At 38.8% G+C, this 25644-nt stretch overlaps 1 protein-coding gene across 8 annotated transcripts in view; it reads left to right on the plus strand.

Moving 5' to 3' along the window:
• Positions 1 to 25644, plus strand: part of Cadm1 (cell adhesion molecule 1) — a 314576-nt gene that overhangs the window by 275839 nt on the left and 13093 nt on the right. For 3 of the 8 annotated variants that reach the window (XM_046438620.2, XM_058577100.1, XM_058577101.1), the window contains exons 8-10: positions 4392 to 4478; positions 14806 to 14838; positions 22014 to 22067. The exons of 1 other annotated variant lie outside the window; for it this stretch is intronic. In XM_046438620.2, the coding sequence (XP_046294576.1) occupies positions 4392 to 4478; positions 14806 to 14838; positions 22014 to 22067 (174 nt within the window). The remainder of the gene's footprint in view (positions 1 to 4391; positions 4479 to 14805; positions 14839 to 22013; positions 22068 to 25644) is intronic. 4 more of the 8 variants (XM_058577099.1, XM_046438621.2, XM_046438622.2 and 1 more) reach the window with 4 other exon arrangements.

Here is a 25644-nt window from a genome sequence, read left to right on the forward strand (position 1 = left end):
GCTGCTACTTAGGATTCACTCCCAACATGTTTGGTCAAGTTGAAAACCAAAAACCACTTGGTTTCCTTCAAGAACTTAAAGAAGGCTGGCCTGAGGTGGACCCCAGTGTCTCCACCTGGGTCGGTAGTGACTTTTCTTCTCTCCCTCTGATCTTGGGGATTTCCCTCTAGATCACAGTCTCTGGTCATGCTGAGTAGGAAAGCTGTGTCCTCAGGCACAAGCCATGGAGATTATGTTAGAAGTAATGACTGAAAAATTCAACCTTACCAATTAGTGGCTTTCAGCTCAGAAAGTTTATTCCCACTGGTGTTTTCATGTGATGCCTGGGCTAGCCTTTCTCCTGCTTTGATGAGCAGAACTATCCTATTTTCAGCATAAACCTATTAAATTCCAGAAGATGTTGCAAGCCAGTAAATACATGGAATGAATACAAGGTTCTTGTTAGCATATAGACCACCTATAGCTATTGCTTTGGATACAAGTGCCTTTTTAAAAAATGTCTGTTTTCTTAACCAATATCTTTCCACAGAGTTATTAAAGCATATTATCATGAATTTCATCCTCTAATCAACAAATATTTACTGATAACCAACTATGTGCCAGGCATTTCTCATTTATATCGTATTGTTCATTTTGTATATGGCAAATATTCTCTGTTTAGTTGAGTGCACTCCCTCCAATTGTGTCTCTTCTTTCCAGTTGAAGTCTTTAGTTTTACACTAAGAAAAATAGTTATGAACTGACCTGACACAGAATGAGTAACCAGAGGCATCAAAATTTCAGTGCCATAAATATTTTAATATGGGAGGTGTATTTCTTTCTTCACATTAGCAGTATAAATAATACCAAGTATATGTGAATATTTGCATAGACACACATAAATTATACATATGGAATATTTACACCCTTGTGTCTTAGAACCTTTGTACGTTTTCTCTGAAGAAAATAGGAGTGCCAGTCTTCTTAATTAAATAGAAGCATGCTTTACACCATATCTACCTAGATATTAAGACCTAATCCTCAGTTTGTACCTGAGTTTTTTTTTTCCTCTTGCATAATGCAAGATTAAAAGATCATGTCTAGTCACCTTATTTGTAGACTTTTGCAGATGGTTTCTTTGCACACCATCCCATGTCATCTGTGGCCATATATGGTAGCATTAACTCTCCCTAGTGGTTAAGGAGACCCACGTGAAGGAAACGGCTCTTCTTTTAGATGAAAAGTGAGCACACCATGCCCCCTTTGGAGCTGGTGATGTGCAGAGCCACCTCCATTCCTCATATTGTTCAGCAGGGGTGTAAGATAAAATCCTCTCTTTGCTTTTGCATGTAACCCCCTCAACCTGGAGTCTGAGCCCCGTGGGAGTCTCCTATGTTGCAGCTGCCCAGGTTTACAGAGTCCAGCTCTTTTCATAAACTTCAGATTTTAAAAAGCAGTGACAACTTGCCCCCTATCTGTTATATGCTTCTGTGTTTCAGAAGACTAAGTTATCTGGAAAAAAATGGTTTTAATTTATTGTACCTACTGTTCCTATATCTCAAGAAAAGAAACATTTTGAGAGTATGAAAAATTACATATTTGAATAATTTTGGATAGTACCTTATAATTAACATGTGTTAGGTGCTCACTTTGTTCTGTGCCCTCCAGTGACAATTTTACATACATGATCTCATCAATTCTCCCCAATAACACCAGGAGGAAAGCATTATTGTTATGCCATTTTACAGATGATAAAATGAAGCTTAGAAAGATAATATAATTTTGCCAGAGTCCACAAGGTTACCAGACATATTTTAGAGATACAATATTATGATTTCAGTGTCTTTCTTCTTTCCAAGAGAACAGTTTTCTCCAATATAAGGCTATCCTTTTGGAATTAACCCTCTGGACCACAGTGCATTATTTGAACACCAAGAAATACAGGAATCCACCTGTTTAGATAAACACATCTGCATACCTGTATCTCCCTAACATAAGATGGTCCACGTGTCCTGGTTTAGGGATTTTGATAGTTCTGCAGTAGACAGTCTAAAATACCAACCTAAGCGATTGATAGTCCATTAATAGTTCATCTTAGCAATTTGGGAAGATAGTGGGTAGATTTTCTTCCTACTCACTAATTTATTATACTACTCCAGCAATTGAAGTGTTTATAAACTAAAAGTTAATATGCCTCTAAAATGTTTAATCTTCTGAAAGTAACTTCTGTACCTGAAGAACTGAATTGGTTAGTGTCTGAGACCCAACTTATTTTGTTCTTTTGGTCATTTCTTACATAATGACCTCTCATTGCTCTTATTTCTAGAAATGATCTAAGCATGGAGGTTTTACCTGTTCATGGAATCTAATTCATTCAAGTTACTTGAGCCAGATGTGGAGGACAGCAGTTGCCCTAGTAGTGATGAAGATAATCAAAAGCATCCGACTTCACAAAATGAGAGGGATTGGTGACCTTTCTCTGAAGTCTGTGCCTTGTTATTCTTGTCCACCTCTTGGTTCATAATCATATTTTTAAATCACATTCAAATCTATTTTTATTGTATTATACACATCACACACTTTGTGCCAATATTTTTACAACAAGGTATTGTAGTATGGCATTGTAGTATGTCAGGGACATCTTCCAGGTACACACATTCCTTTTCAGTGATAATATTGTAATTGAAACAACACACAAAAACCATAGTAGCTATCCTCGTGATGGACAGGAGACACCTCTAAGGACATAGTTTAGTTGTCTAGCAGAAAGAGCAGGATGGCTACAGTGCTGGTCTCAGGGGTCAGTGTGCTCTCTCTATCCATCCCTCTCTGCACTGACCCTTGCATCAGGTATGGGAGCATCAAACAGAGTAGCCATGTTGCAAAATGCTTCCCTCCGTGTAGCCACCATGAAAAGTGAATGAGCAAGATTGAACATCCTGCCTAAATTACAGTATTTCACATCCTGTTCTTTTTTGAAAAGTAGTTTAAGATCACTAATTTAATTCATCCCTACTTCTTGAAGGAGAATGAGGTTTTTTTAATGAAATCCTTTTGGACTCGTGAGGTTGCATTAAACAATAGTTTAATATGCTTGTATCCCCGACTTCAAGGAGCAAAGTCTTCCATAAAACAGAACCATTTGCTGTTGATTCTTCTTATCAAATTCCTACAAGTATATTTGTGTGACAGAAGCAGTTTGTGAGGAAAATTAAAACCTTGGATTATTGATCAATGATAGAAATCATTTTATGTAGACCTTGCAACTAAGCACCAAAATAGTGGTTTCATAAACTTTCAGGAAGTTGTGCCAAACCCAGGAAAGGTGCAATATATAATTAAAGTTTTGATGTATTAATTAGACAATCCGAGAGCTCACTTGAAGATAAAAGGACACCAGATGTGTCAGGGAGAAAGAGTTGACGTGCTTTAGATAAAATTTAAAATCAAAAGCCTTCACATCGTCTTATGCTCTATTATAGCAGAATGATTGCTTAGTTCAAAGTCTTGCTGACAATTTAACACATTCAGTTTGATCATTTAGGCTTAGAATTTTTTTCTCTTTCATATTTGCCCTTCCCTTATCCCCAAATAATTTTTGAGATGATAGAAAGATATACACTATATCAAATATCAGACAGGATTCCCTATCGGGTTCCTGGCTTTGAGGGTCAAACCTCATTTATATTTAGCTCTCTTGTTTATGAGATAGAGAATGTTCTTTCAGTTTTATCATTGTCGTCCACTTAGGTCAAGCTTTTAACATGAGCAAAGGCAACTTATTAATATTTATAAGTTGTAAAATTTATTGACTTTTAAAAAATAAAATCTCAGTAAAATCTCACATGCCTGGAACTTGATATTTAGTGGTGACATTCTCTCTTCTTTGTATTTATTACAAGTATAGAAGTAGTTTTACTTCCTGCTGGGATGTATTGATGGAGAATAATGAAGTTAGCTGTCGTAGAGAGCAAGTGTGCAGGGCATACTCATCCTTGTCCGATAGGAGCCCTTTAAATAGAACACCACCTTCTCCTCCTCTTCCCTCCCATCTGTGGAAGCATGAGCGAAATGACAGCCATTGTCCCCTCTCAGCGCTGAGTCGATTCAGCCTCACCTTAAGATCTGGTGTGGGATCACGTGTTTAGATTTTTCCTCACTTCTCCATTTCACGTCTCCTCATCCCTAATTAACTTCATTAATAAGAAATCTCTTTTCTTCTCTTCTCAGCTCTTCCAGCTAAGCTTTGGGATATAATTATAAGACCTAAACCTTTGGGGGAAAGAACTTTGGGTTTTAAAGGGGGAAGTCATCAAACAAACATCTCAATGTCTTCATGCCTTTGTTTTGTCATTACTGTCATTGTTGTGTTCAGCATTGTGGGTTTGATTTTCCTTTTTTTTTTTATCCAGATCCCCCCACAACTATCCCTCCTCCCACAACAACCACCACCACCACCACCACCACCACCACCACCACCATCCTTACCATCATCACAGGTATGGTACCTTCATTACCATTGAAAATGTCCTGAATGTATATTGTCTTTCTGGTATGCATAAAAAGAAACCTAAAAGTTCCCTGTAAGTCCTTGGAATTTAACTGTTCCTTTATCTTGGAACTCCGGAAGACATTACATACATACTATATTCTTAAATTGAATCATAAGGGCCTTGGAAAACCTTTAACATCCAAGCATTTTATAGTAAATCAGATATTTTACAACTTATGCATAAGGGAATTCTTTTCTAAGCATCACTACTCAAAGCAAAACTCTAGGAAAATGGCATCCCTGGCTTCTAAAGAACATGCTGATAGCTTCACTTAGCCATGATTGATGAAATGGTAAGTATTGTGGCTGTGGATTGTGTTCTTGTCTTAATTTCATCTTAATCCACACGAAGAAAATACACACACCTCACTCTAGCAGGCCTCTTTGGACCAAGCTACTAAATACTCAGTTACCCTCCTGTTCTACACAGCACCTGCTGGCAGTGCTGCTGCCTACTCAGGTTGCCTGGGTAGTCAGAGATCAGAGGGAGTCCCTGTCTTTTCCATGCCTAGAGCTCACATGCCCCTCCCTGCCCTCAGTTACATGTGGAGGGACCGAAAGGCAGCCGCAGTGTTCTCACTGTGTGGCTTTATCTCTGTGGACTCCCTGAAAACTCTCACTCAAAATGAGTTTCACTGCCTCTCATTTCTAACTGTCACAGAGGGAGGTGATGTGACCTCCCTCCCCTTCCTGCTCTCCAGGGGCTCTCATATTGCTTGGTCCTGCTTTTATGGAACCAATGGAGTGTCTTCTGCCTACCAAGGTAGGTAAGCTGATGGCTGCAACTCGACACACAGATTTCCTTAGATACAACCTTCCCCAACCACTGTATACAGGTACCCACCACAGAAACGTGTCAAAGTAATTATTCCATGAGAGGGAAAACAAAATCTCTTGATGAAGGAACTTCTCCACTTCAATCCATTATCTGCAGAGACTGCAGGTCTCTGAGTCATGTGCCCTGGTGTCCCTTCCTGTCACTGGACTTCTTTATACACACTGAATGTCTCACTCATCACTCTTCATGTTCAGCTCCTCTTAGCACCCAAGATATGGCAGCTATCCCAAAGGATTGCCTCAAGGGTTACAATGACTTTCTGGAGACATTTTCCATTTTCACAGGAGCTGGTGAGATAGTTGACAAAATGCAAAGTGCTCAGTGAAAGAGGCAGCCTCATCGGTTGGTGACATATAACAATAGATGCCCTAATCTCAGTTTCTTCACCTATTACAGTGGAACAAAGAGAACCCTTAAATAAGCCACTACTGAAGATTTTTCTAAATATTGGTTATAAAACCATTAGTGCCTGCATTTAATTTAAAATCTTCTGAAAATCCATCAATTGGTTTTTGTGTCACTCTCAATGGGGCTCCATCTAGAGAATTCGCTTCCTAATTCTTGTCCACGTGTGTTCCTGCTTTAGCTGTTAGGTCCTTCTGCTTCTTAAGTGAACTTGGTTTGTTAGTGTGGTGAATCGATTTCCCACATTTTCTATGTCATTCATAAGCATATCAAAGATACTTCTTCCTAACGAGGACTTCCAGAGCGACCATGCTGTCAACTTTTCATATTACGAACTGGATCTTTTTTGTTTGTTTTCTCCATGGTACTGGGAATGGAACCCAGGGCCTCACATATGCTAGGCAAGCATCCTATCACTGAACTGCAGCCCCAGTAGTTTATCTCCTGGTAGGATTTCTTTTCTCTAATTAGTAAGCTTAATTGGTCTTGTGTTCTCCTTACTTTGAAGTTTCCAGTGAAAGACCCTTTGGTTGTCAACGTAAATGACATCACCTAATTCTCCATTGTCCTGCTTATGTCAAGCCTGAAAAAACAGCCTGTCAGTGATCTGTATTGTCTTTGCAAAAGCTGCCCAGGTATGAGCCAGCTCTTGCTACTTCTCATGGCAAAAGTTTCCACAGAGTGTCCAGGTTTACATCTTGAGGCAGTTAAGGCTTTAATCACACTGTGTATCAGACACTTTCCATTTCTGGCTGGCCTTTTCATTAGCTTAGGCTTTTTTTTAAATGACTGATTACATTCCCTGAACCCCTCCCTCTGCCACAGTCAATCTCAGCAAGTCGGCAGCATCACTTCAGTTCACAGCTCTTTATCCTTCACTCTAGACCAAAGCGAATCTGGAGTCCTCAGGCATCTACAACTCACTTTTACCACCATTGTGGCTGCAGAGACTCCATTTAAGAGGAAATTTGGAAAATAAACAGTGCTATATTTCTGTTTGCATCAAAAGAATCTTTAATAGGAACTGTCCTAGCTTCTGTCCCTGTACGGCTGGCCTCCCAGCTCAAGGTAATGTAAGATGATCTCATAGATGCATTTTAGCTTCTCCATGGCAGTGTTTGGATTCTCTCTGCACACCAAATGCATCTGTGGTAATGAATGCTCACATTCTCACTGGCACGCCCAAGAATAGTTAAGCTAAAATTGCTACTAAAACAACATCGCGGAACCCGTTGCTTTAACGAATATGATCTTACAGGCTTACTATGTCTTAACAAGCACTTTTATATATATTTATCTTACCCAGAAAGTATACTTGTAGAATTTAACATTTACTCCTTTCTCTAAACAGATTAAAGGTTATGGAGCTGAATGATTCTGTGTCCCAATTTAAAGGTCCGGGCTATCCCCTAGATTTAGATTGGTTCCTAAAAAATCTTCCAGACTGAATCCCAACAAATGGATAGCTAAATTAATTTCCACTCCTCTTCTTTCTTGTACTGTTTGGTTACAGTCACTATTAGCCTTAAAAGCTTCAACAGCCAAATCCAGTGACAGTAACATAAAACCAGAGCTTAAAAAAAAAGTGGGGAGGGAGCCCATAGTCATCTATTCCTTTTCTCCCAGTCAAATGCAATAACTAAAACCCATTCCCCAGGTCAGAGTTTCGTTACCAGAAAAATGTACAAATTCAAAAGAAAAAATATTTTTAAACTTGAAAAAGGTCATAGTTGATTTCTGATTTCTCTGAAAGGAAGTGTTCCAGTATTATCTTTTATCTCCCATAACCAGGATAATCGAATTGTTCCCCTTGTTAGGGAGGCTGGTCTTTGCTCTGTTCCAAGTCACCTGACTCGCTCAAAACATGTTTAAGCTTCATCCTGGAGTCCCTTGAAAGAGAGGAATTATAAGGGTAACAAACGAATAGCTACTCCACTTTGGAGAGATGACTCTACTTTGCCCCCGTCAAAACCATAGACCTCATGGGTATGAGGAGTGGGAGCCAGGGGTCCTACTTCCTGTCCACCCTACATCTTTCGTATACAGTATGTTCTGACCATGTATTTGTTTTCAACTATTGCTTTTGGAAGCTCCCATTCTTTTCTTTTCTTTCTTTTTTTTTTTTTTTTTTTTTAGCATGTCAGTTTGTCTATGTGGTCTCTTTCATCTCATTCCATGAAGATATATGCTGAGAGAGCAAACTGCATAATTTAAATTGTTTTATTTTACTTTTAACGTTCTTCATAGTTGTTGACTTTGTGTACTGGATGTTCATAAAATTATCCATTTCTGGGCTTGGTGATAGCTTTAGTGCCAAGCTTCCCAGTTGGGTCAAGCTTCTTCCTGTCCTCATCTTATGTTTCCCTCCTTAGTTACTTTGGATATTGTATTATCCCTGCCTGATTGTGTCCTGAGTTAGATGCTTGATGAGTACCATGGAAGACTCAGCACTAAGTCATAAACACCCTTAGCAGTTAAATATAAAATTCAGGCCGGGAGAATTTCAACCTGTAGGTCACACTCTACATGTGATGCCATAAATTAAAAAATTAAAACCACCTTAGAATAAGAAATGAATAGCTATAGGGCCAAATTCTAAAACACATTAAAAAATCCTTTCATAAGAATGAAGTAGGTCATTTCTAAATGAGTTTTTTAAAGTACATATTCAATTAAATATTTTGTGTTTCTTAAAAAAGAAAACAGCATGTTTTTTTTCTATTGGTGTCAAAGCACTCAAAATCCAATATACCTTGGAGGAAATGATTCCTATCCCCAGCTCCATGTTATTATTTTGGCTTTCACAGCCTGCTATCATAAACATTTTTCATGTTTAAGTGGATTAGATCATATAACTAAAGAAGGTGGGTACTGCCGTTCTCCTTCAGTGGTATTTGTGGAATATGCCAAAATGGGTAAACTCCATACCAGAGCACATGTTCACAGTGTCTTAGGTACAAAGGAAAAAAATACACCTGTGCTTGACAAGTTGTGGCTCTACCATCCAAATTAGAATAGAGAGCTTTGCTTCACCTAGAGCTTTCTGTTCCCCAGAGTGCTAGCTTAATGATTCCTATTACTGAGCTACTGTTATTTGCATGATACAAGGAGTATAAGCTAGTCTACTTTTTATGCATGCATTCAACAAATATGCACAGACAAAAGATTCCTTGAACCCCTTGCTCTGTGGTTGAGAGAAAATGTTATACATATTTGGAACTCAACAGAACTCTGTATAGTCGAGATGATTCAGTGGCACAGGTAGCAGGCACATAGAAGATTGGGGAAAGTATCACAGGAGAAGTGGACTTTGTGCCATCAAAGAGTGGGCAGAACATGGGTAAGAGAAGGTAGCATTTTGGAAATTAAACATGAAGGTCCAACGTCACTTCAAGCATCTATCTTCAGTGTGTGTGTATTTTGCATTTATTGATGTGCCAGGCATAAATTAAGCCTTTGTTGCTAGGAAATATTCATCTTTCATCCTAGAATGTTTACAAATTGCCTTTTTTCTGGAGCTGAGATCTACTCATCATGTATTGAATACTTACCGAGTATTACTGGTATGCCAGGCAGCCAAGGGGTGAGAATGCTGTAGGGCACTACCTTTTACCTGGTGAATCTCCTTTTCAGATTCTTACACCAAAAGTGCATGTCCATTTTTTTTCATGCTGTCCTATCCATATTTTTATTTAGCTGATGATTGTAAACCTCTTACTAATAGTATCATAGCCACCCAGCTTTTGACCCATATAGGTGTAGGAAGAAATTAGAATATGACAAATATTGAAAGTCATCAGAGTCCTCATTTTTAAAAGGGAATTAGAGATGGGAATTGAGGTGAAATTTTTTTTTCCTAATGCATCTATTATAATTTCCAAAATTGTATGCTCTTTATTTAAAAAATAATCCTGGATATAAAGAAGTGGTATGTTTCCATGCTAAAGGTCTATCAAATAAGTAATAATTTCATGAGTATGGTATCTCCCAGTGCCCTAATAGAATTCAGGATTAGAAGATGACACTTGCAGCTATCTTGGTAGTAGGAAATAAAGGACTTGGCAGAAAAGACCCAGCCCTCCTGTATCTGGCACAAGATGGATGTTAGCTAGACTTGCAGAACTTCCTCCTTCTCACCCTCTTGCCCTCATGCAACACCCTCTTTTTTTCCTCCTCTGGCCTCTGTCTCCCCCCCTCAACCCCCCCTTTCTCCCTGCATTCACACACACCATGCTATAGGAATTGTTTTCCTTGTTAAATGAAACCACTATACAGATTCCTATTATTTTGCAGAACATCTGGTTTGCAAATGAAAAGATCTCTGGGGCACAGCAGCACAGAGTGAACAATTCTGAAGAAGCTTTTAACAAAACTTGGAAATTGCTGAACAAAAAAACAAAAACACAAAAAAAATCAACTCCCCTTCCTGCTGTTCAGTGTCACACAATCTTTTCACTCAAAAGGGTAGATGACATTAAAAAGTAAAAGAGCTTCACTGTGGCTCTCTTGTTTGGGCCTTTAGCTTTGTTTTGTACCTATCTATTTCTCTCATCCCTAAGAAATGGGAGTTAACTAAAAGCAAAATACAGATAGCAAGGAAATTAAATGGGAAACCAGTAGAAAACAAATTTCAAAGTTTAATTTTCTAGCATTTATTTTTGCTTTCAATAGATTTCAAATAAGTTGAAAAGAGAAGAGAGAGAAAGAGAAACACCTGTTTTAATAGACGTTGGCCAGCACAACACTACTATGAAATAAAATTGTCAGGGGAATTCCTTGCGTGCCCTGGTGTCTCGATTTAAAGCACCTCCATAACGCAAACTGAAGGGGAATTCAATTAAGAAAACCCATTGGCTTCTTATTGACTTTAGTTAAGAAAATAAACTGGGGGAGAGTGTATTAAAATATGTCAGTCTGATTAGTATGCTTTCATTTAAGCTTATGACAATCAAAATGGGAGAATTTAAATTCTTTACAATTAAGCTCTGCTTCTGAGTAGATTGGGTTCTCTGAGTTATTCCACTGTGCATTTTTAAATGTACACCCTGCTTTCACACACCCCAAAACACAGCCTGACAGTGAATGTGTGCATTGTAAAGTGGGAGCAACACAGATCAATCTGGGAAGAAAAAGTATTTAAGGTTGTGAATTTAATTTTGTTCTAGGATTTTCATTTTCACTTATGGCACCCGTTGTGTTTGAGACCACAGACTAATTTATGGATTAGTTTTAAACCCCCAGTCTGTCACACTCAATGAACAATTCTAAGTTGGAGAGAATCCATATGAAAGGATTAGAATGTGCCACAGTGGAGCTTACACATGACTGTTTCAACTAAATATTGCCCAGCTGCCGCTCATGCAGTAATTTTTTTTTAATTTCTTTGCTACTTGGTAAATGGCTAGTGTCTCTAATCTCACACATTGTCAGAGCTTTTTCAGTTTATAAATATCTTACTGTGACACGAGATACATGTGATCTTTCATTTATTCAAGACAGGGTCGCATCAACTGTAGGACTAGGAGACTAAGAAGAGAAGTCAATATTTAGTGAAATGTGTGTCTTTCAAATAATAGTGCAGGGCCCTTCCTCGGACACCTTGTTTGATTATACTCATAAAACAGCCAGGGAGTGACTATTAAGACCGTACACACTTACTGGGTTTGCAAGAACAGGGGATTGGTTTTTTTTGTTGACCATATAAAATAAATGTACAATAAATCTGCCCTCATTGTAATTAAAATTAAAATAGAGACTATAGCTCACCTAGGCCCTTTTAATTTCATAACCCAATACCGCTATAAGTCCAATTTAACTTTTTGCGACCATTTTTTTATAGGCCTGGCTCAAAGATTATTTTTTTAAGGCGGCAACAAAATGAGGTTTAAAAAAGCCTTTGTTAAGGCAATTAGACACTCTCATTTTTCAAGCCGATTATAGCATTTATAACTTATATTGGAAGTATTCTGTTTGCATTTTGCACCTACACTTGGACAAAATGATGAACCCACAAGTTGATTCAGAGGGGTGATCTTGCACATTTCTTCACCTTGTGATTAAGATACCCTAATAAATCCTGCTTTTCAAAGCTGTACTCACAGGGTGTCTGTGATTTCTGCATGAAGTAATAATGCAATTAGGAAGGAGAGTTAAATTCTGCTATATAGTGTTCTCCTGCGGGGAACACAAAGTCACTTGTAAAGAATTCTTCCTTATGCTGGGCATGGTAGCACATGCCTGTAATCCCAGCAGCTGGGGAGGCCCGAGGCAGGAGCATCGTGAGTTCAAAGCCAGCCTCAACCATTTAGTGAGATCCTGTTTCAAAATAAAAAATAAAAAGGGCTGAGGATGTGGCTTGGTGGTTAAGTGCTCCTGGGTTCAATTCCCGTACCAAAAAAAAAAAAAATTCTTTCCTTGAAATAGTCTCTGTTGAGGTAATATACAGATGTTTTCAGAGAACCAGAGTAACTGGCTCCCCACATGCACCCTCATTCTTGATCTAAACCTTGTAGCCAACTATGTTTCCTCTGCGGTCTCCTCCATTGCTATTCATGGGTTTACCATTTCTAGCTGCAGGAACTGTGTTGTTTGACTTGAACATGTGTTTGCGTAACTGTTTTAGAATGTGTTTTTTCCTTCTCAATTCCTTTTGTCCTCTCTGTTGGGTGCAATTGATGGATTTCCCATCCCCAGAGTGGCAAAGCAAGGTGCACTATGAACTTGCCTTCATTTATTTTCCAGTACCCACATCAGAGTTTACGCCTAGCTTCAGTTGGTTTAATTTTATCAGGAAGCTGACATAATGTTGTGATGCAGGAACACAGTAAATTGGGGTCATTGGTTAATGCTCAGATATTATGTTTAAAGATTCTAACCCTGAGGTTTTAATTCCACCCTGTTTCTTTTATTTTATACTAATTGTGTACCTGATTTTAAAAATAAATAAATAATAATAATAATAATAATAATAAAGCATATTAGAAGTGCTACCACAAAAGTAATGGACCAAAGTGTTCATTGTTTTATTTTCTCTATTTTGGAGAGGAGCCAATGCCTACCCATAAAATGTATTAACATGCATCTAAGTGTTTCTGTACAAATGTGCATTTGATTTTGCCCCTCAAGTTTAAAGTGTCTCAAACTAATGCTGGACTTGGATATTTCAACTAAGGAGATGTATCATCTTTGTTGTGAGAATCTGGTGTAGAATGTTGTTTCAACTGTACAATTTCCTGTATTGTTTTTTACTGCTATTTTATGCACACAGACTTGTCTTATAAGTAAGTATTGTGTTCTTATGCGGTATATTTTATGTTTTTCTTTCCCTCCTCAATTCTTGAGAGATTCAGCTATCAGTTATATTAAGCTGCATTGGGCTCTCAGACTTCTGGTTAATTCTGGCTCCTTAGAAGGGCTCTAATTTTTGATGGTATAGGGTCCTGAGGAAAGCATGCCAACTGAAGGGGAACGCCGGTGTGAATTCATGTGTTCTATTAATAAATCCGAAGCTCTAGGCTCATCTGATGCCCCTCTAAAAAAGTTACGTTCAACTCCAGTGCATTTAAACATTGCCTGTGTTGAATCCAAAAGTCTTTTGGAGTCTCCAGAACTTAAGAAAACAGTTACCAGCTAAATAGCTGCATTAGAGAAAAAGGGAATTTCTCTTAGCATTCACCCACAACCCCACTTCAGTCACCAGCTTTTGACTAGAGATGACTAGCTCGTGTCCCAGTGTCACCATTCCTTCCTGGAAGGAAGAATAGTAGAAGAAGCATGCGCGAGAGTTATAGAATTGAAAAAGAAAGCTCGGCCAGATGCGGGTTCACATTGAAATGAAATTGGCTAAAAGAGTGGTGTTAAAATGACTGGAAAAAGAATGTCGTCATGTGTTTTGTTAGATATTTATCCCACTTCCCCTCTTGCCAAAAATAAAGAGAAGATTCCTTGATCCTTTTGGAGGAATCTCCTGTGAAGAAGAGCCCCTTCAGTATGCCAGGTTTAAAAGCTTGGTAGAAGGAAGAGAAAACTTGAACAGCATTAGAAATAGAAGAGGAAGAAGAGACAAGCCATATTTTCTTTCTCAACAAGTGCACCTAGCAGTGAAAAAACTGATTGCTCTGTCTCCTAATCCAGCAATGAGGGTTCAACTCCCGGCAGCTCACAACTGTGAACTTAGTTCTCAATTGTGAGCAAAAAAAAATGGCTGAATACTTAAAATTTTGGAATGTCATATAATTAGAAGTGGCATTTGGCAGATTGTGTAGACTTGTGTCTTTTTATGAAAGGCTCTGCTCTTGACTTGTAACATATTAAGAGCTGCAGAATGCAGAGTGAATTAGTTGTATGTGTCTGTGTGCGTGTGTGTGGAAACTAATCTGTGAAAACCTTGAACATGTTCATTCCTATGGCCTCGCAGTTAATTGAACTTTCCAGCTAAGCTCTGCTGAAATAATACAGTGAATGGAAAACTCGATCCTGTATATTGCATATCCATCTACAGACATCTGAGCGTAAACAGTGAAAGGATCCTAAAAGTGCAACTGATTCAGCGATACCTGATTGGCAGTCAAGAAGCCCAAGTGCCCGGGTGGGTTGGGTTAAAACAAAGGCAATGTTTGAATGTATGAATCCATTGTTTAACCAGCTTCCGACTGAGCTTTTTCTGTCGCAGTCTTGAGCCTTGATGCGTTAAGAGCCATTTACCAGCCACTGAGTTTGCACTGGTGTTTCTCGTCACTTTGCATGTTCCCATGACTATGGACGAGCAAATATATGTGTCCTGGCAAGACCCCCAGAACCAAAGAATTTACTGATTTCCTCACTGGCTCGCAGCTTTGAGCTCCAGGCATGTCTTAAAACAGTGCAATTCACTTCAAATGCTTTTTGCTTTTCATTTATTATTGCTTGTCACGCGATGTTCTTTGAAAGCTTGCTCATATATTATCTGTTCCATTTTTTTCCATTTTCCCTTTTTTTGCATGCTGTTCCTCCTGTTTCCTCCCTTCCTCCAATCCTCTGTTCCTGTCTGTAGACACAACGGCGACGACAGAACCAGCAGTTCACGGTTGGTATCACATTCCTGTTTATCTACTTTCTCAGCGCTGCTGAGAGGCAAGGCAAGCTGGGAAAAAGAGAAATGTAGTCTTCAAGGGAACTCATGTTCCAAGTAGACTGATATCATAAATATACTATAACTTCTTAAGGCTTGAAAGGATGTCGAGTCTTGTCATTTTTGTTGTGAGTTCAGTAGCCAATGGTTGCAATCTGAGATGAGGCCTCCTCCTCACTGGCTGGTGGCATGGCGGGAGTTTCAGTTTTACGTAGTCCCCTTGCTTATAAAACTCCACCAAATCTTGAAATGCATGGGACTTTAAACACACTGATATTTGCCTTAGCAACATAACATCTGAATCATAGGCTCAGTTGCTTTCTGCATTTGTAGGCCATAGTCCCAGGTAAATTTCAAAGGGGGTCATATGTATGGTTTAGTAGTTGAGATTGAAGGTCAGGGAGGAATATCTCTGTTTAAATTCACAAGGTGGTAATGAGGACGGCCATTGATCCTCTTTAGAAAAATTATGAATTTAATTATATTCCTACATGTATTTACCCCAGACCCTTACCCCATTTCATGCACTCTAAATCTCTGTGTGTTCATTTAAGTTTATGTTTACATTTGGCAGAAAACATCCCCAAGCCAAGAGTGATACTATACTATACATCAATTTGAACATCATTAGCTGGCACTTAAAAATAAAAAGTCATTGCTGTGTGAGTGCTTTGCAGGCAAAATAACGTTTTTAACCAAAAAGGGATTAAAACATGAGTGAGTAAAGTTTAGACAGGGACATCAGGAAGTAAGATGTCTCCCCATCTCACCAGTGGCTCACTGGGTTGGGATAATTTTATTAACTTTCCTGTGTCTTTCTCATCAGAAAATGAGAATCATTTCATCTGTATATTACTTGATTGCTTACCTCAAATTTAACCCTGGCTAGATTGTGCTTAGAGAATATGTTAGGTTTTAAATGAGTTGAATTTTAATAATTGAATCCAAGGGAATCGTTGGGTAAAGGGCCTCCTTCAGTCACTTTGCATACTGTACAGATTGGAAATTTATTATTTCAATAATAAGAGATGATCAGCCAACCTTGTCGTATTAATTCAGCTTCTAGAGTAACCTCTCCTACCCCGACCAATTTCCTTAAAAAGACCAACATTTGATAACTTACCAGTTGGAAATCTCAAAACAAAATTTGAGATTTTGTCCTTAGATATCAGCCCATGGTCAGGGTTGGCAACTCACCCTCATGTTTGGACTTCCTAGTGAGGAATTCTGAGAGAGCTGAGCAAGCTCAGGAATGGATTGACAGATCCCATCCACTTCCACTTCACTCTGCCCTTTCCTGTCATTGACACAAAGGAAAAAGTTAATAAAATAAGTTAAAGTGGCCAGGTACATTGACAATCATGAGAAATCAATTAGGTATAAAACTTGTGCTTGCTAAGGTGGTGCCCCATCGTGCTTGCTACATCTCAGGCTTTGCACTCCATTAAGCTCAGTTATTTGTATGTTTCATCATTAATTGAGCACCTCCTGACTTTTATCGATTATTCTCAGAGCTTTAAGGTTATTTTAATGTAGTTCAAGAGATTTTGTTCTTTTTAAGATAATTTAAGTTCTGAGCTTCCTATAATTAACTATAGGGTCAAATGTAACCATAAGATTCCTGAATTCTATGATCTTTGAAGGAGTAGACATCATTTATTTCCTAAAGCTCCATAGTTCTATTTTTAGATTCCTTCAGTAAAATTCATGTGTTTTGGGGGGTTCATCCCTAAAGACCTGGACAAGATATTTAAAGTATGAAATTTGTCCCTTGCCCTGAAAAATGAAAAGTAAACTCGGGGCCTGCTCCAGATTTTAGGGTTCAGTTTTTAATTAGGCCCTCCTCTTTAAAGAAAAAGGGAAAGTGATCTCTTTTTGTTGTATGATAAAGAGATGATTGAAATAGGACTTTATAGAATTCCTGTGGCCAGAAGTAGACATATGTGTGTATTATGAGAAGCAACCACTGTCTTATTAGCTTGGGGACAATATTCAAGCCCATGATACCTCAATAGAATGTTATTGACCAACATTGCATGTGAGATTTAGGGGGATAGAAAGAACAGCCTTATTGAGACACACACACACACACACACACTCTCTCTCTCTCTCTCTCTCTCTCTCTCTCTCTCTCTCTCTTTTAATTTGGACGCTTTAACAGCAAAGGAATAGAGAAGTGATAGATAATCCAAGCTGATCCCTGTATAATGCATTTATAAATACATTCTTCAGCTTGGCCAGTATCCTCATAGAATCTTCACAGAGAGCTCCAACATCTATTTTGAACAGCACACTTTCTAGCCCATGGCAAAAGCTCTAATAAAAAGCAAAGTAATATCTAAAATTTTACCTGTTGGGAGGGGGAATCTTCCAGGTCAGTTGTCAGGATAAAAAGATAATAGAACATGGTGAAAACTGGAAAGCAGGGGATCAGATTTCCAATGATTTTATTCTAGTACACTGTGGCTAAAACCCAACTTCTTCAGTACAGCAACCATTTGACTTATGTTCATCTGATGATAACCTTGAGATGTTCTTAATGGTGATCTGGGCCTAGAAAAATGTTAAGTGGTTTGATAACTTGGCAACTTAAATGACAAGACAGCCAGCTGTGACCATCTTACTGGTCTTAAAAGTTGTCATACTAGATTTCTTTCCATATTTCTCTTTTATCTCATAAAAAGAAAAAGAAATTTTTTAAAACTTTCCCTTTGAAGACTCATTAAAATATTTTATTCAAGCTTGTGTTGCTAGAGTATGTATGAAGTTTATACTAGTTGTTGATGTATGTTGACCATTTGTTCTTACCAATATCTGATTGGAATAAGCATGTATTGGAAGGTTAGAAGTGCATGGGCATGATTCAAAATCAAAATGGATTTTCTCCAAAAAGAAAACCAAACAATAATCAGCCACAATATATTTTTAAGGATCTGATAGTCACGATAAATATGAGTGTAAGAATGAGATTTTAGACTAGGCTGACACAAGGGATCTTCTCTGAATAAGGATCTTGAGCATTTGTGTTTTGGAGCTCATCCTTACAGGCCTGGACAGGAAGAATCCTGTGTTATGTGTGCATGTTGAGCAATGCAAAAAAAAAAACAAAAAACAAAAAACACTCTGCCAAATCCTGATACCACACTGTCTGAAATTGACGGCAGAAATGCATGAATGATTCAACGCACGGGTGGTGTAGTCGTTATTATGATTATTGATGTGTGGGTGTGTGTGACGGCTTTTGTTTGTTTGTTCAAATGTGGGCGCTTCTCTGTGTCTTGTGCCTTGTTCTTTTTCTGCTCTGTGTGTCCCCTCTCCCTTGCCCCCCCCCCCATGTGAGGGGTCGGGTGACAGCATGCCCGTGGTCTGGAATAGTGCTTGTGCTTTTGCTGCACTGCAGTCAGCTGGCTTCCTTTGGGTTTGAGGTTCTCTCTCTCTCTCTCTCTCTCTCTCTCTCTCTCTCTCTCTCTCTCTCTCTCTCTCTTCTCAAGTCTACCTGCCCTCTTGCCTTTGTACCTCTTGATACAGTAGAGGCTGATGATCTCATGAATTTTCATATCCCAGATGAGTTTTTAAATAGATCTTAATTCAGTCTGTAACTGGGAACCCCTCTGAAGAATAATTTTTCATTTTCAGTTTGGGTTTCACAATGTTTGGCCAGTACTAAACACATGCTCGCCCCCTAGACTGCTGCCCTTAGGTTGCTGCCCCATGAATCTCCCTTTCCCTGACTATTTCATGAGTAGTGCAGAATTTAAAAGCACATAAAATTTCCTTATCTTACTTTACACTCAATTGTGGGGAAATTCTTAAGCCCGTTTTAAAGAAAAATAGCCAGCAGTGCGCATTATTACAACCGCTATGTCCACCATCTGTGTATGTACCTCTATGTACATCTCTCTGTATGCGTACATAACAATGGCATTCAAAGGCTGTCATTCAGTCAAGGGACTCTGCAGACATTGTATGTTCTACCCAAGAACAAAGCTAAAGAGGTTTACGAATGGCTGCAGGACCTGAAGATTGCGTTTCAGCCTTGATATGCAGTTTGGAAACAATGTGCTACTGTTTAACGGCGTGAACCAAATTTCTGCTAATGGGAAGAAGGGAAAAACTCTCCACAAAAGCTGACAAAGCAGGAAGAACAGGATGACTGAGCTTTTAGATTAAAACTACCGGGGGCGTCTGAACTCTTAAGGCTGGTGATGGAAGTAACAGTTTCCATAATATGGCCAAGTGATCAGATGCGTGCCGCTTAGGTAAGAGAGAGCCGTCGCCTACTTTTTGTTTTTCATAATGGGAATGATACCAGGGCCAGTGGGCTGTTCTGTTTCCTAAGTTTTATTTGATCATTCTTTTTTGAAGTTTACCAAAACAAATGATACCCTGATGAACAGAACCCAGAAGCATTTAAATTTTACTATGATCTTGAGTTCACTTAAATGTCTGGTACTTCTTATTGTTTCTAATTTTTTGAGGCTTCTTTCCCCTGGTTTAAAATTGCCACATCATACTACATTGAGAAGTCAGCAGTGATGGTTGAAAAAGAGGGATTATAACCACAGAAGCCCTGAAAAGGCATAGGGTATGTCACAGCATGTTGGAACCCGAAGAAAAAGCAAAAATCAAAACACACGTCTCTGCAAAAGAGACGATCATTGTGCATATATTGAATTAGCACATTTGTACCTTAGGGTTTTCTTAATTGCTCAGAAAAATCCCGTATGGACAAAAAGTAAACTTTCATTTGTTTAACAAAATGTAAAGAAATTTGTTGAATGCATTTTAATTAGAATTGATGAGGAAGGGCTTTAATAGGTGATGTGAAAGTTTAGAAAAGAAGAATCAAGAAGTAATTTCCCACTTATTGTTAAATCATAAAGTTGCCTTCTGAAGAGTAATCTCTGCTTCATAAAATGCATCTTTGTCTTTTTTTTGAGAAAATGAGAGGTGTATAATTTTTAACATGAAAGAAAAATACCTAAGCCAACGCAATTTTAGGAAGTAAATTTTGCTTGTCCTCACTTGTACACTCAGTGCTTCAGTAAACTCTTCCTAATTATATTTATTCAGAAATTATCCAACTATGGCAGAGTGCTGTAGATTCATAAAAGACAATAGTACTGCAAAAAACAAATTTAACGCCACTAGCCTAAATGGCTTCTCACTTTGAAACATAATCTGAGCCGTAGATTCCAGATGAATTGGTATATTTTAAAGTTTATGCCATTAAAAATGACAGTTTCAGCTTTAATGAGGTGTATATCAACTGTCTGATGCTTCTTAATGGAAAACTTTGCATATCGATATTTCATAAACATGTTTGTCTTTATTTTTTTAAATTAGCTTTCTATTGCCCTCCCCAAGGAAACAAGCCTCCATCAGTAAAGCTGCCTGCTTGAAACATCCTTGTTTAATGTGGTTCAGTGGGCACCAAGCACGTATGTAGAACACTTTGATATTCATTGGGCCACACAGAAGTGAGGGATTAACCTTCTGAGAACAGAAAATTCATAATTAACAACAGAGAGGTACTTTATGTTGCCCATTTATAACAGTTATTCAAATAATTGTATTCATCAGTCTTTATACAATGGATAAAGCCAATTAGAAATAGGAATGCTTTCAACCTATCAGATTTCAGAACAAATGGGCAGCATCTCAACTCTGTTGCCTCTATAATTTATTGCATTACTCATGTTTTCCCTTTAGTTGCCTAAATCTATAGTTTGAGGACACCTGTGGACTCGAAGTCCTCTCATTTTGATTGGGCACCTGTGTTTTGGCAACAAGGGGTCATGAGGGAAATTCTTCCTCAGGCTGATGATGTGACAGCCTTCTCTCACAGAACCAACCTGGCTGTCAATATTCACTTGGCTTCTTTATAAACCCAGGCTTTAGTGACCATTTGTACAGGATCATTTTGGTTAATTTGGGTTTTTTCAAATAGGGCAATCAGTATATTTTTGTTCCAGAGCATTTGTTTTGGTTGCTTTTTAGGCTCTGGTTGGTGTCTCACTGAGGATTACTCCCAAATCATTAATTTAGCAAATACTAACTGAGAGTACACTTTGTGCTTGGCCATACGAAAGAAGAGAAAGATGCAACACTAAATAAGACTTGCATCTGTCACCAATCACCCTGCAGCTGTATAGGTTCACAGGCACCCTCAGGAAGTGGCAGTTCCATTAGAGCAGCATACATAAACCTTTGTGGGAATTCCAGTTCCTGGACTTGGAGGAGAGCAGCAAACAAGGCAAGGCCGCCTTGACTGTGGAGCCTTTGGTGTGGCTTAAAAAACTTCATTAAAAGACCAGCCCCATACAAAGCAGGAGGAAATGGCAGCCATCTCCTAGCTGAGCTGCCCATTGTTTACCTACTTCCCTCTTCACCTCCTTTAATTCAAATCAGAGCTTGCTGAGAACCATCCGCCTCTGGCCAACATCAGGGTTGACCCTGATATAGGCATTTCCAGCCCCTACTTTATTACCTCCTGACCTAACTGCTTTTTCAGCTTTGAGGGTTTTATTTTTCAGGAATACCATTGATTTATGAAATTCTCTTTTTTAAAAAAAATAATTTTGCACATCAGATTTTCTGATGAAGGCATAACCTGCAATCTGCAGTTAGCAGATGCTGTACCATTTTGAGATATGTGATCCAAGATCATCATAAATTGATAATGAACTGTGTTTGTCAGTATTGGCAAAGGATTTCAATTTACAGTAAAACGTGAAATACAACTTACATACATCAGTATGTAACATCTAAATACATTTGTATTTAAGAGATGTCTCAGAGCATCAACAGCTAACAATCAAGCTTTCTTTTTTTTTTTTTCTTTTTGCATGCTGTTACGAATGAGTGATTTTAAACATTCACCTTCATGTTTCATGTGCTTTGAACAGTGGATACTGAGGAATCTTTCTGCCTCGATTGTGTATCAATAACAAAATTACATGATTGAAGACATGAATTTATGGATTAATACAGTCAAGCTATCCAAAAAAAAGCGAGAGATAGCAAGAGATTTGGCTCATGTTTTTTAAAAAATTCATCCTCAGTTCTCAAGTGTTTTGTTTATGTCCCTCGAGGAACGAAAAGAAAAACGATTTGTTTTTACTTGTAAGGCCTTACTCAGTTGCCCAATTCCGCAGAAGAACTGGACAGTGAGGATCTCTCAGGTAAGGGCTAGTCATTAGGTAAGGCACTGCAGTGTCCAACCTGTGGACAGTCTGTCTACTTCTCTACAAAATGGCCATTGGTTTGCAGAGCAATCAATTGGCAAGTACGGATTTTGATACTAATAAAAGAACAAATTTTTATCGACACTTTCTTCCTCCCCTCCCCACTCATCTGCCCATCTCTCTTCCCTGTGGTAGTAATAATATTTATACTTCAGATCAAGGCCAGTCCTTTTAATTCAGTGGAGGTCAAGTTATCTTTGGGATTGTCCCAAAGCCACTCTGTGTTCAGTGGCTTAAAATAATGTTTATGTCCTAGATATAGAATGGTTTAGGAGAAATTTTGTTGCATTACAAAGCAGTTTAAGGATGTTGGATTATGTGACAAGATCTTAAACTCATATTGACTGTCTACTTCTGTGGAATAGACTTGAAAAGCCATGACATAGTTATCTTAGAAGTAGGGGGTAGGGAAGGGCAGGCAAGAAGGGGGGGACAATTGTTTTGTCACACACCATGATGTAAACTAATTATCTACCTCAGACCTTTTTCACAGCACACTGAGCTCTTGCAAAAGTAGGTTTCATGCTTGATTCCAGGATTTAGGTGTTACTAATCCAGAATAAGAAGCATATCCTAAAAAGGAGGGAGGGAGGAGATTTAAAGTGGTCAGAGCTAAACAATTATTTGAGCTCCCATGATGTTGTGAGACTTCATTGCCAACCAGCTACAGCTTCTTGGACACTTTGATCAGTCACTTGGTAAATCGGTAAGCAAGTCCTTTCCTTGTCATCACAACAGAGAAACTAAGGCATAGGGTGTGCACGCTCATTCCAGCCCGTCGGAAAAAAGGTTCCACATCACCTCTTCCCAAAGAGTTCCACTGCAGCTCCCTTGAACAGCAGGTTATTGAGGTCCAGTCCCAACTATAAGTTTTACCCAGTGTGAAAACAAGATAGTACTGCTCAGTTTTTTCAAAAGCAATAGATGTAGTGCCCACTGTGCATACTTTTATTTTTCTGTTATGTGCCACGTGCCAGTGTGCACTTACTTGTTAAATTGTTCCAGAGTGGAAACTTCCAGGAGACCACACTGGTTTTGCTCACTGCTGTACACCTATCCTATAGTAAGCACCCAGCTGATCCTTGTTGGATGAATGAGTGAAATCTGAATCCCAGTGAATTTAGATAAATAAATAGAAGATGAGAAAGATAGCCAGCCCATCGATAGTTTTTGTTTGCCTCTTATTTGTGTTGTGTTTAGAGAAGTTATGAAAACATTGACCTAATTTTCTTTTAAAAGAAGAGTTAAGTCCTTCTTCCTACTTAAAATGTGATGCCAGAAGTAAGCAATTTCTGCTTGCATTCCTGGTTGTAGATGGTCTCCATTCAGTACTGACCCGAAATAAAACAACTCTGACACAGTGGTCCTAGAAATTGGAGCTTCTCAAGGATTCTAAGACAGGAGTTCTCATAGGTTGGCCCTGATCCCTCATGGCGTATGAGCCAGACAAGGATTACTAGGATAGGCAAAAGTAAGTTTTCTCCTCTTTAGGGAAACGGGTCTAAACCAGCGACCCACCCCTTCTTCTAGCATCATCAATTAGGAATACTCCAAGCCTCATCCCTGCACCAAGTCAGATGGGTCTCTGCTGCAGTTCTATCAATCACCCAAGTCAGGAGCAATAAACCAACAACCGTTTGTGTTCATAATAATTCAGTTAAATTAATAATTATGTTGTCCCCCTCCCCCACACCCTCCAGGAACACCACAGTCATATTGCTCAGGAGCAGTAAGTCATGTACAGCACTGATGAACTAGCAGGCTGGGGCCGGGCTGCCTTTGCATCTGGTTTGATGAACTAATCAAAAACTGATTAGCACCTTTGTTCAAAGGGGATGCTGATTAATCAATTACTATTGATTGTGAGCTTGGCTTCACTCGGCAGCAAAGAGACATCTGAAGGGGAAAAAAAACAACCAATAAAAATTGAGCAGCTGTCATAGTGTTTAAATTTATTAAAACAAAATACATTATTTTTTATGAAGCTGTCTTGAAATGGGTCACTGAAGGGGAGCATATTGATTGAGAAAGGATGAACTTCTCAAATTTCTGTAGCCTAGAGACTGAATTCAATTATAATACAAGACAAACAGGTTAACACCCGTCTTAAACAGCCCATCAATAAATTAGAGTAGGTGTTGCACATTTAATGCTAAACTGTAGTAATGAATAATATTATCTATTCCCTGCTGCATCAGGGTAGAAATTCCACCCTTTCCATATTATGGATAAATGTTATATACTTCCAAATAATGAGGGTCTGTCTTCTCCCTTGCCCTTCTGGCCCTGCTCCCCCATCCATCAGTGATACCTCAGTTAATGACAGTTTCATAAGCAGCATATGGTGTGCCATCCTCACCCAGCAAAGCAAGTCACCCAGCTGATCCTCCTCTGTAATCTGCATAAAAAAAATGATGCTTGTGTGTAGTTCAATGATTTAATTATTGGCAGACCTAGGGAGCTCATCCAGTTCTACTTGGAACCCTTTCATTTACTTTTTTGGGTGTTAACTTTATTGATGATGGATCTGCATGAGTTTTTGAATTGTTTTATCAATTACATCTGCTGTTTCCTGGTGACAGCTGGTGGTTATTGCCACCCATGTGGAATAGAATAGCTTTAAGCATATTTGTCCTTCTATTTGATTTTAAAACTTTTTAAAAAATATCTCCAGCTGCCTCCCTCTCTTCAGCAGTGGAGGGGCCTTCAGGATCTGTTTAGTGGAGTGAGGAAGTAAACAGGGTAAATAGTGTACCAGATAATGGCCCTCCAGCATAATCAAAGCAATCCATCAGACTTCTGCTTTTGAAACAAAGGCACCAATAAGAAATAACCTGAGCTGTTTTCAACTCTTGCTCTACAAATGAGAAAGTGATCTGAAAAAGTCTTACATGTCCCTCAGCAATCCACAAAAAAAAGTATGAGTGGAGGGCAAATTCTGCATGACATTAATAACCCTTGCCTAGCTGTTAGGAGGGACCCAGTGAATCAACTGTAGTTCCCTAAATGGATTATAAAGGCAGCATGGGCTCTAAATTTAGATGATGGAACAACTTAAAGGCCTGTAGGATCCCATTGTCAGTCAGTGTGGAATATGAGACCATCGGTCACCAGAGTGCCCTAAAGCCTGGCTGACTTGCTTAAAATGTATGAGAAACTTAGTCACCATAGCATTTAAGGAGATGCTTTCTTCATTGACCCCCACATAAAGTATAACTCCATTTTGGCAAACAGGCTGTTTAATGTCCTTGGTAGACTAACAGTAATGATAATATAGAAAATGTCAGAAAACAGAAGGACTGGACAGATACATTTAAGGTGAAGTGTGGTATTATTTGACTTGTGTCTGTATCATGGTTTATAGCTTCAAAAGGCTTTCCACACACATTCGCTCATTTGATCTCAATTCATTCGACAAACCTACTTGAGGCCCATGTGCTGGGCACTGGCTGTTACCTGGCAGGCAGCAGTGAACAGAACTGGCTTGGAGCTGAGGTGGCCCATGGATTTCACA

Source organism: Marmota monax, unplaced genomic scaffold (genome assembly GCF_021218885.2).
Source record: "Marmota monax isolate L192 unplaced genomic scaffold, Marmota_monax_Labrador192_F-V1.1 WCK01_AAM20220418_F8-fsc00081, whole genome shotgun sequence".
Taxonomy (NCBI): Eukaryota; Metazoa; Chordata; class Mammalia; order Rodentia; family Sciuridae; genus Marmota; species Marmota monax.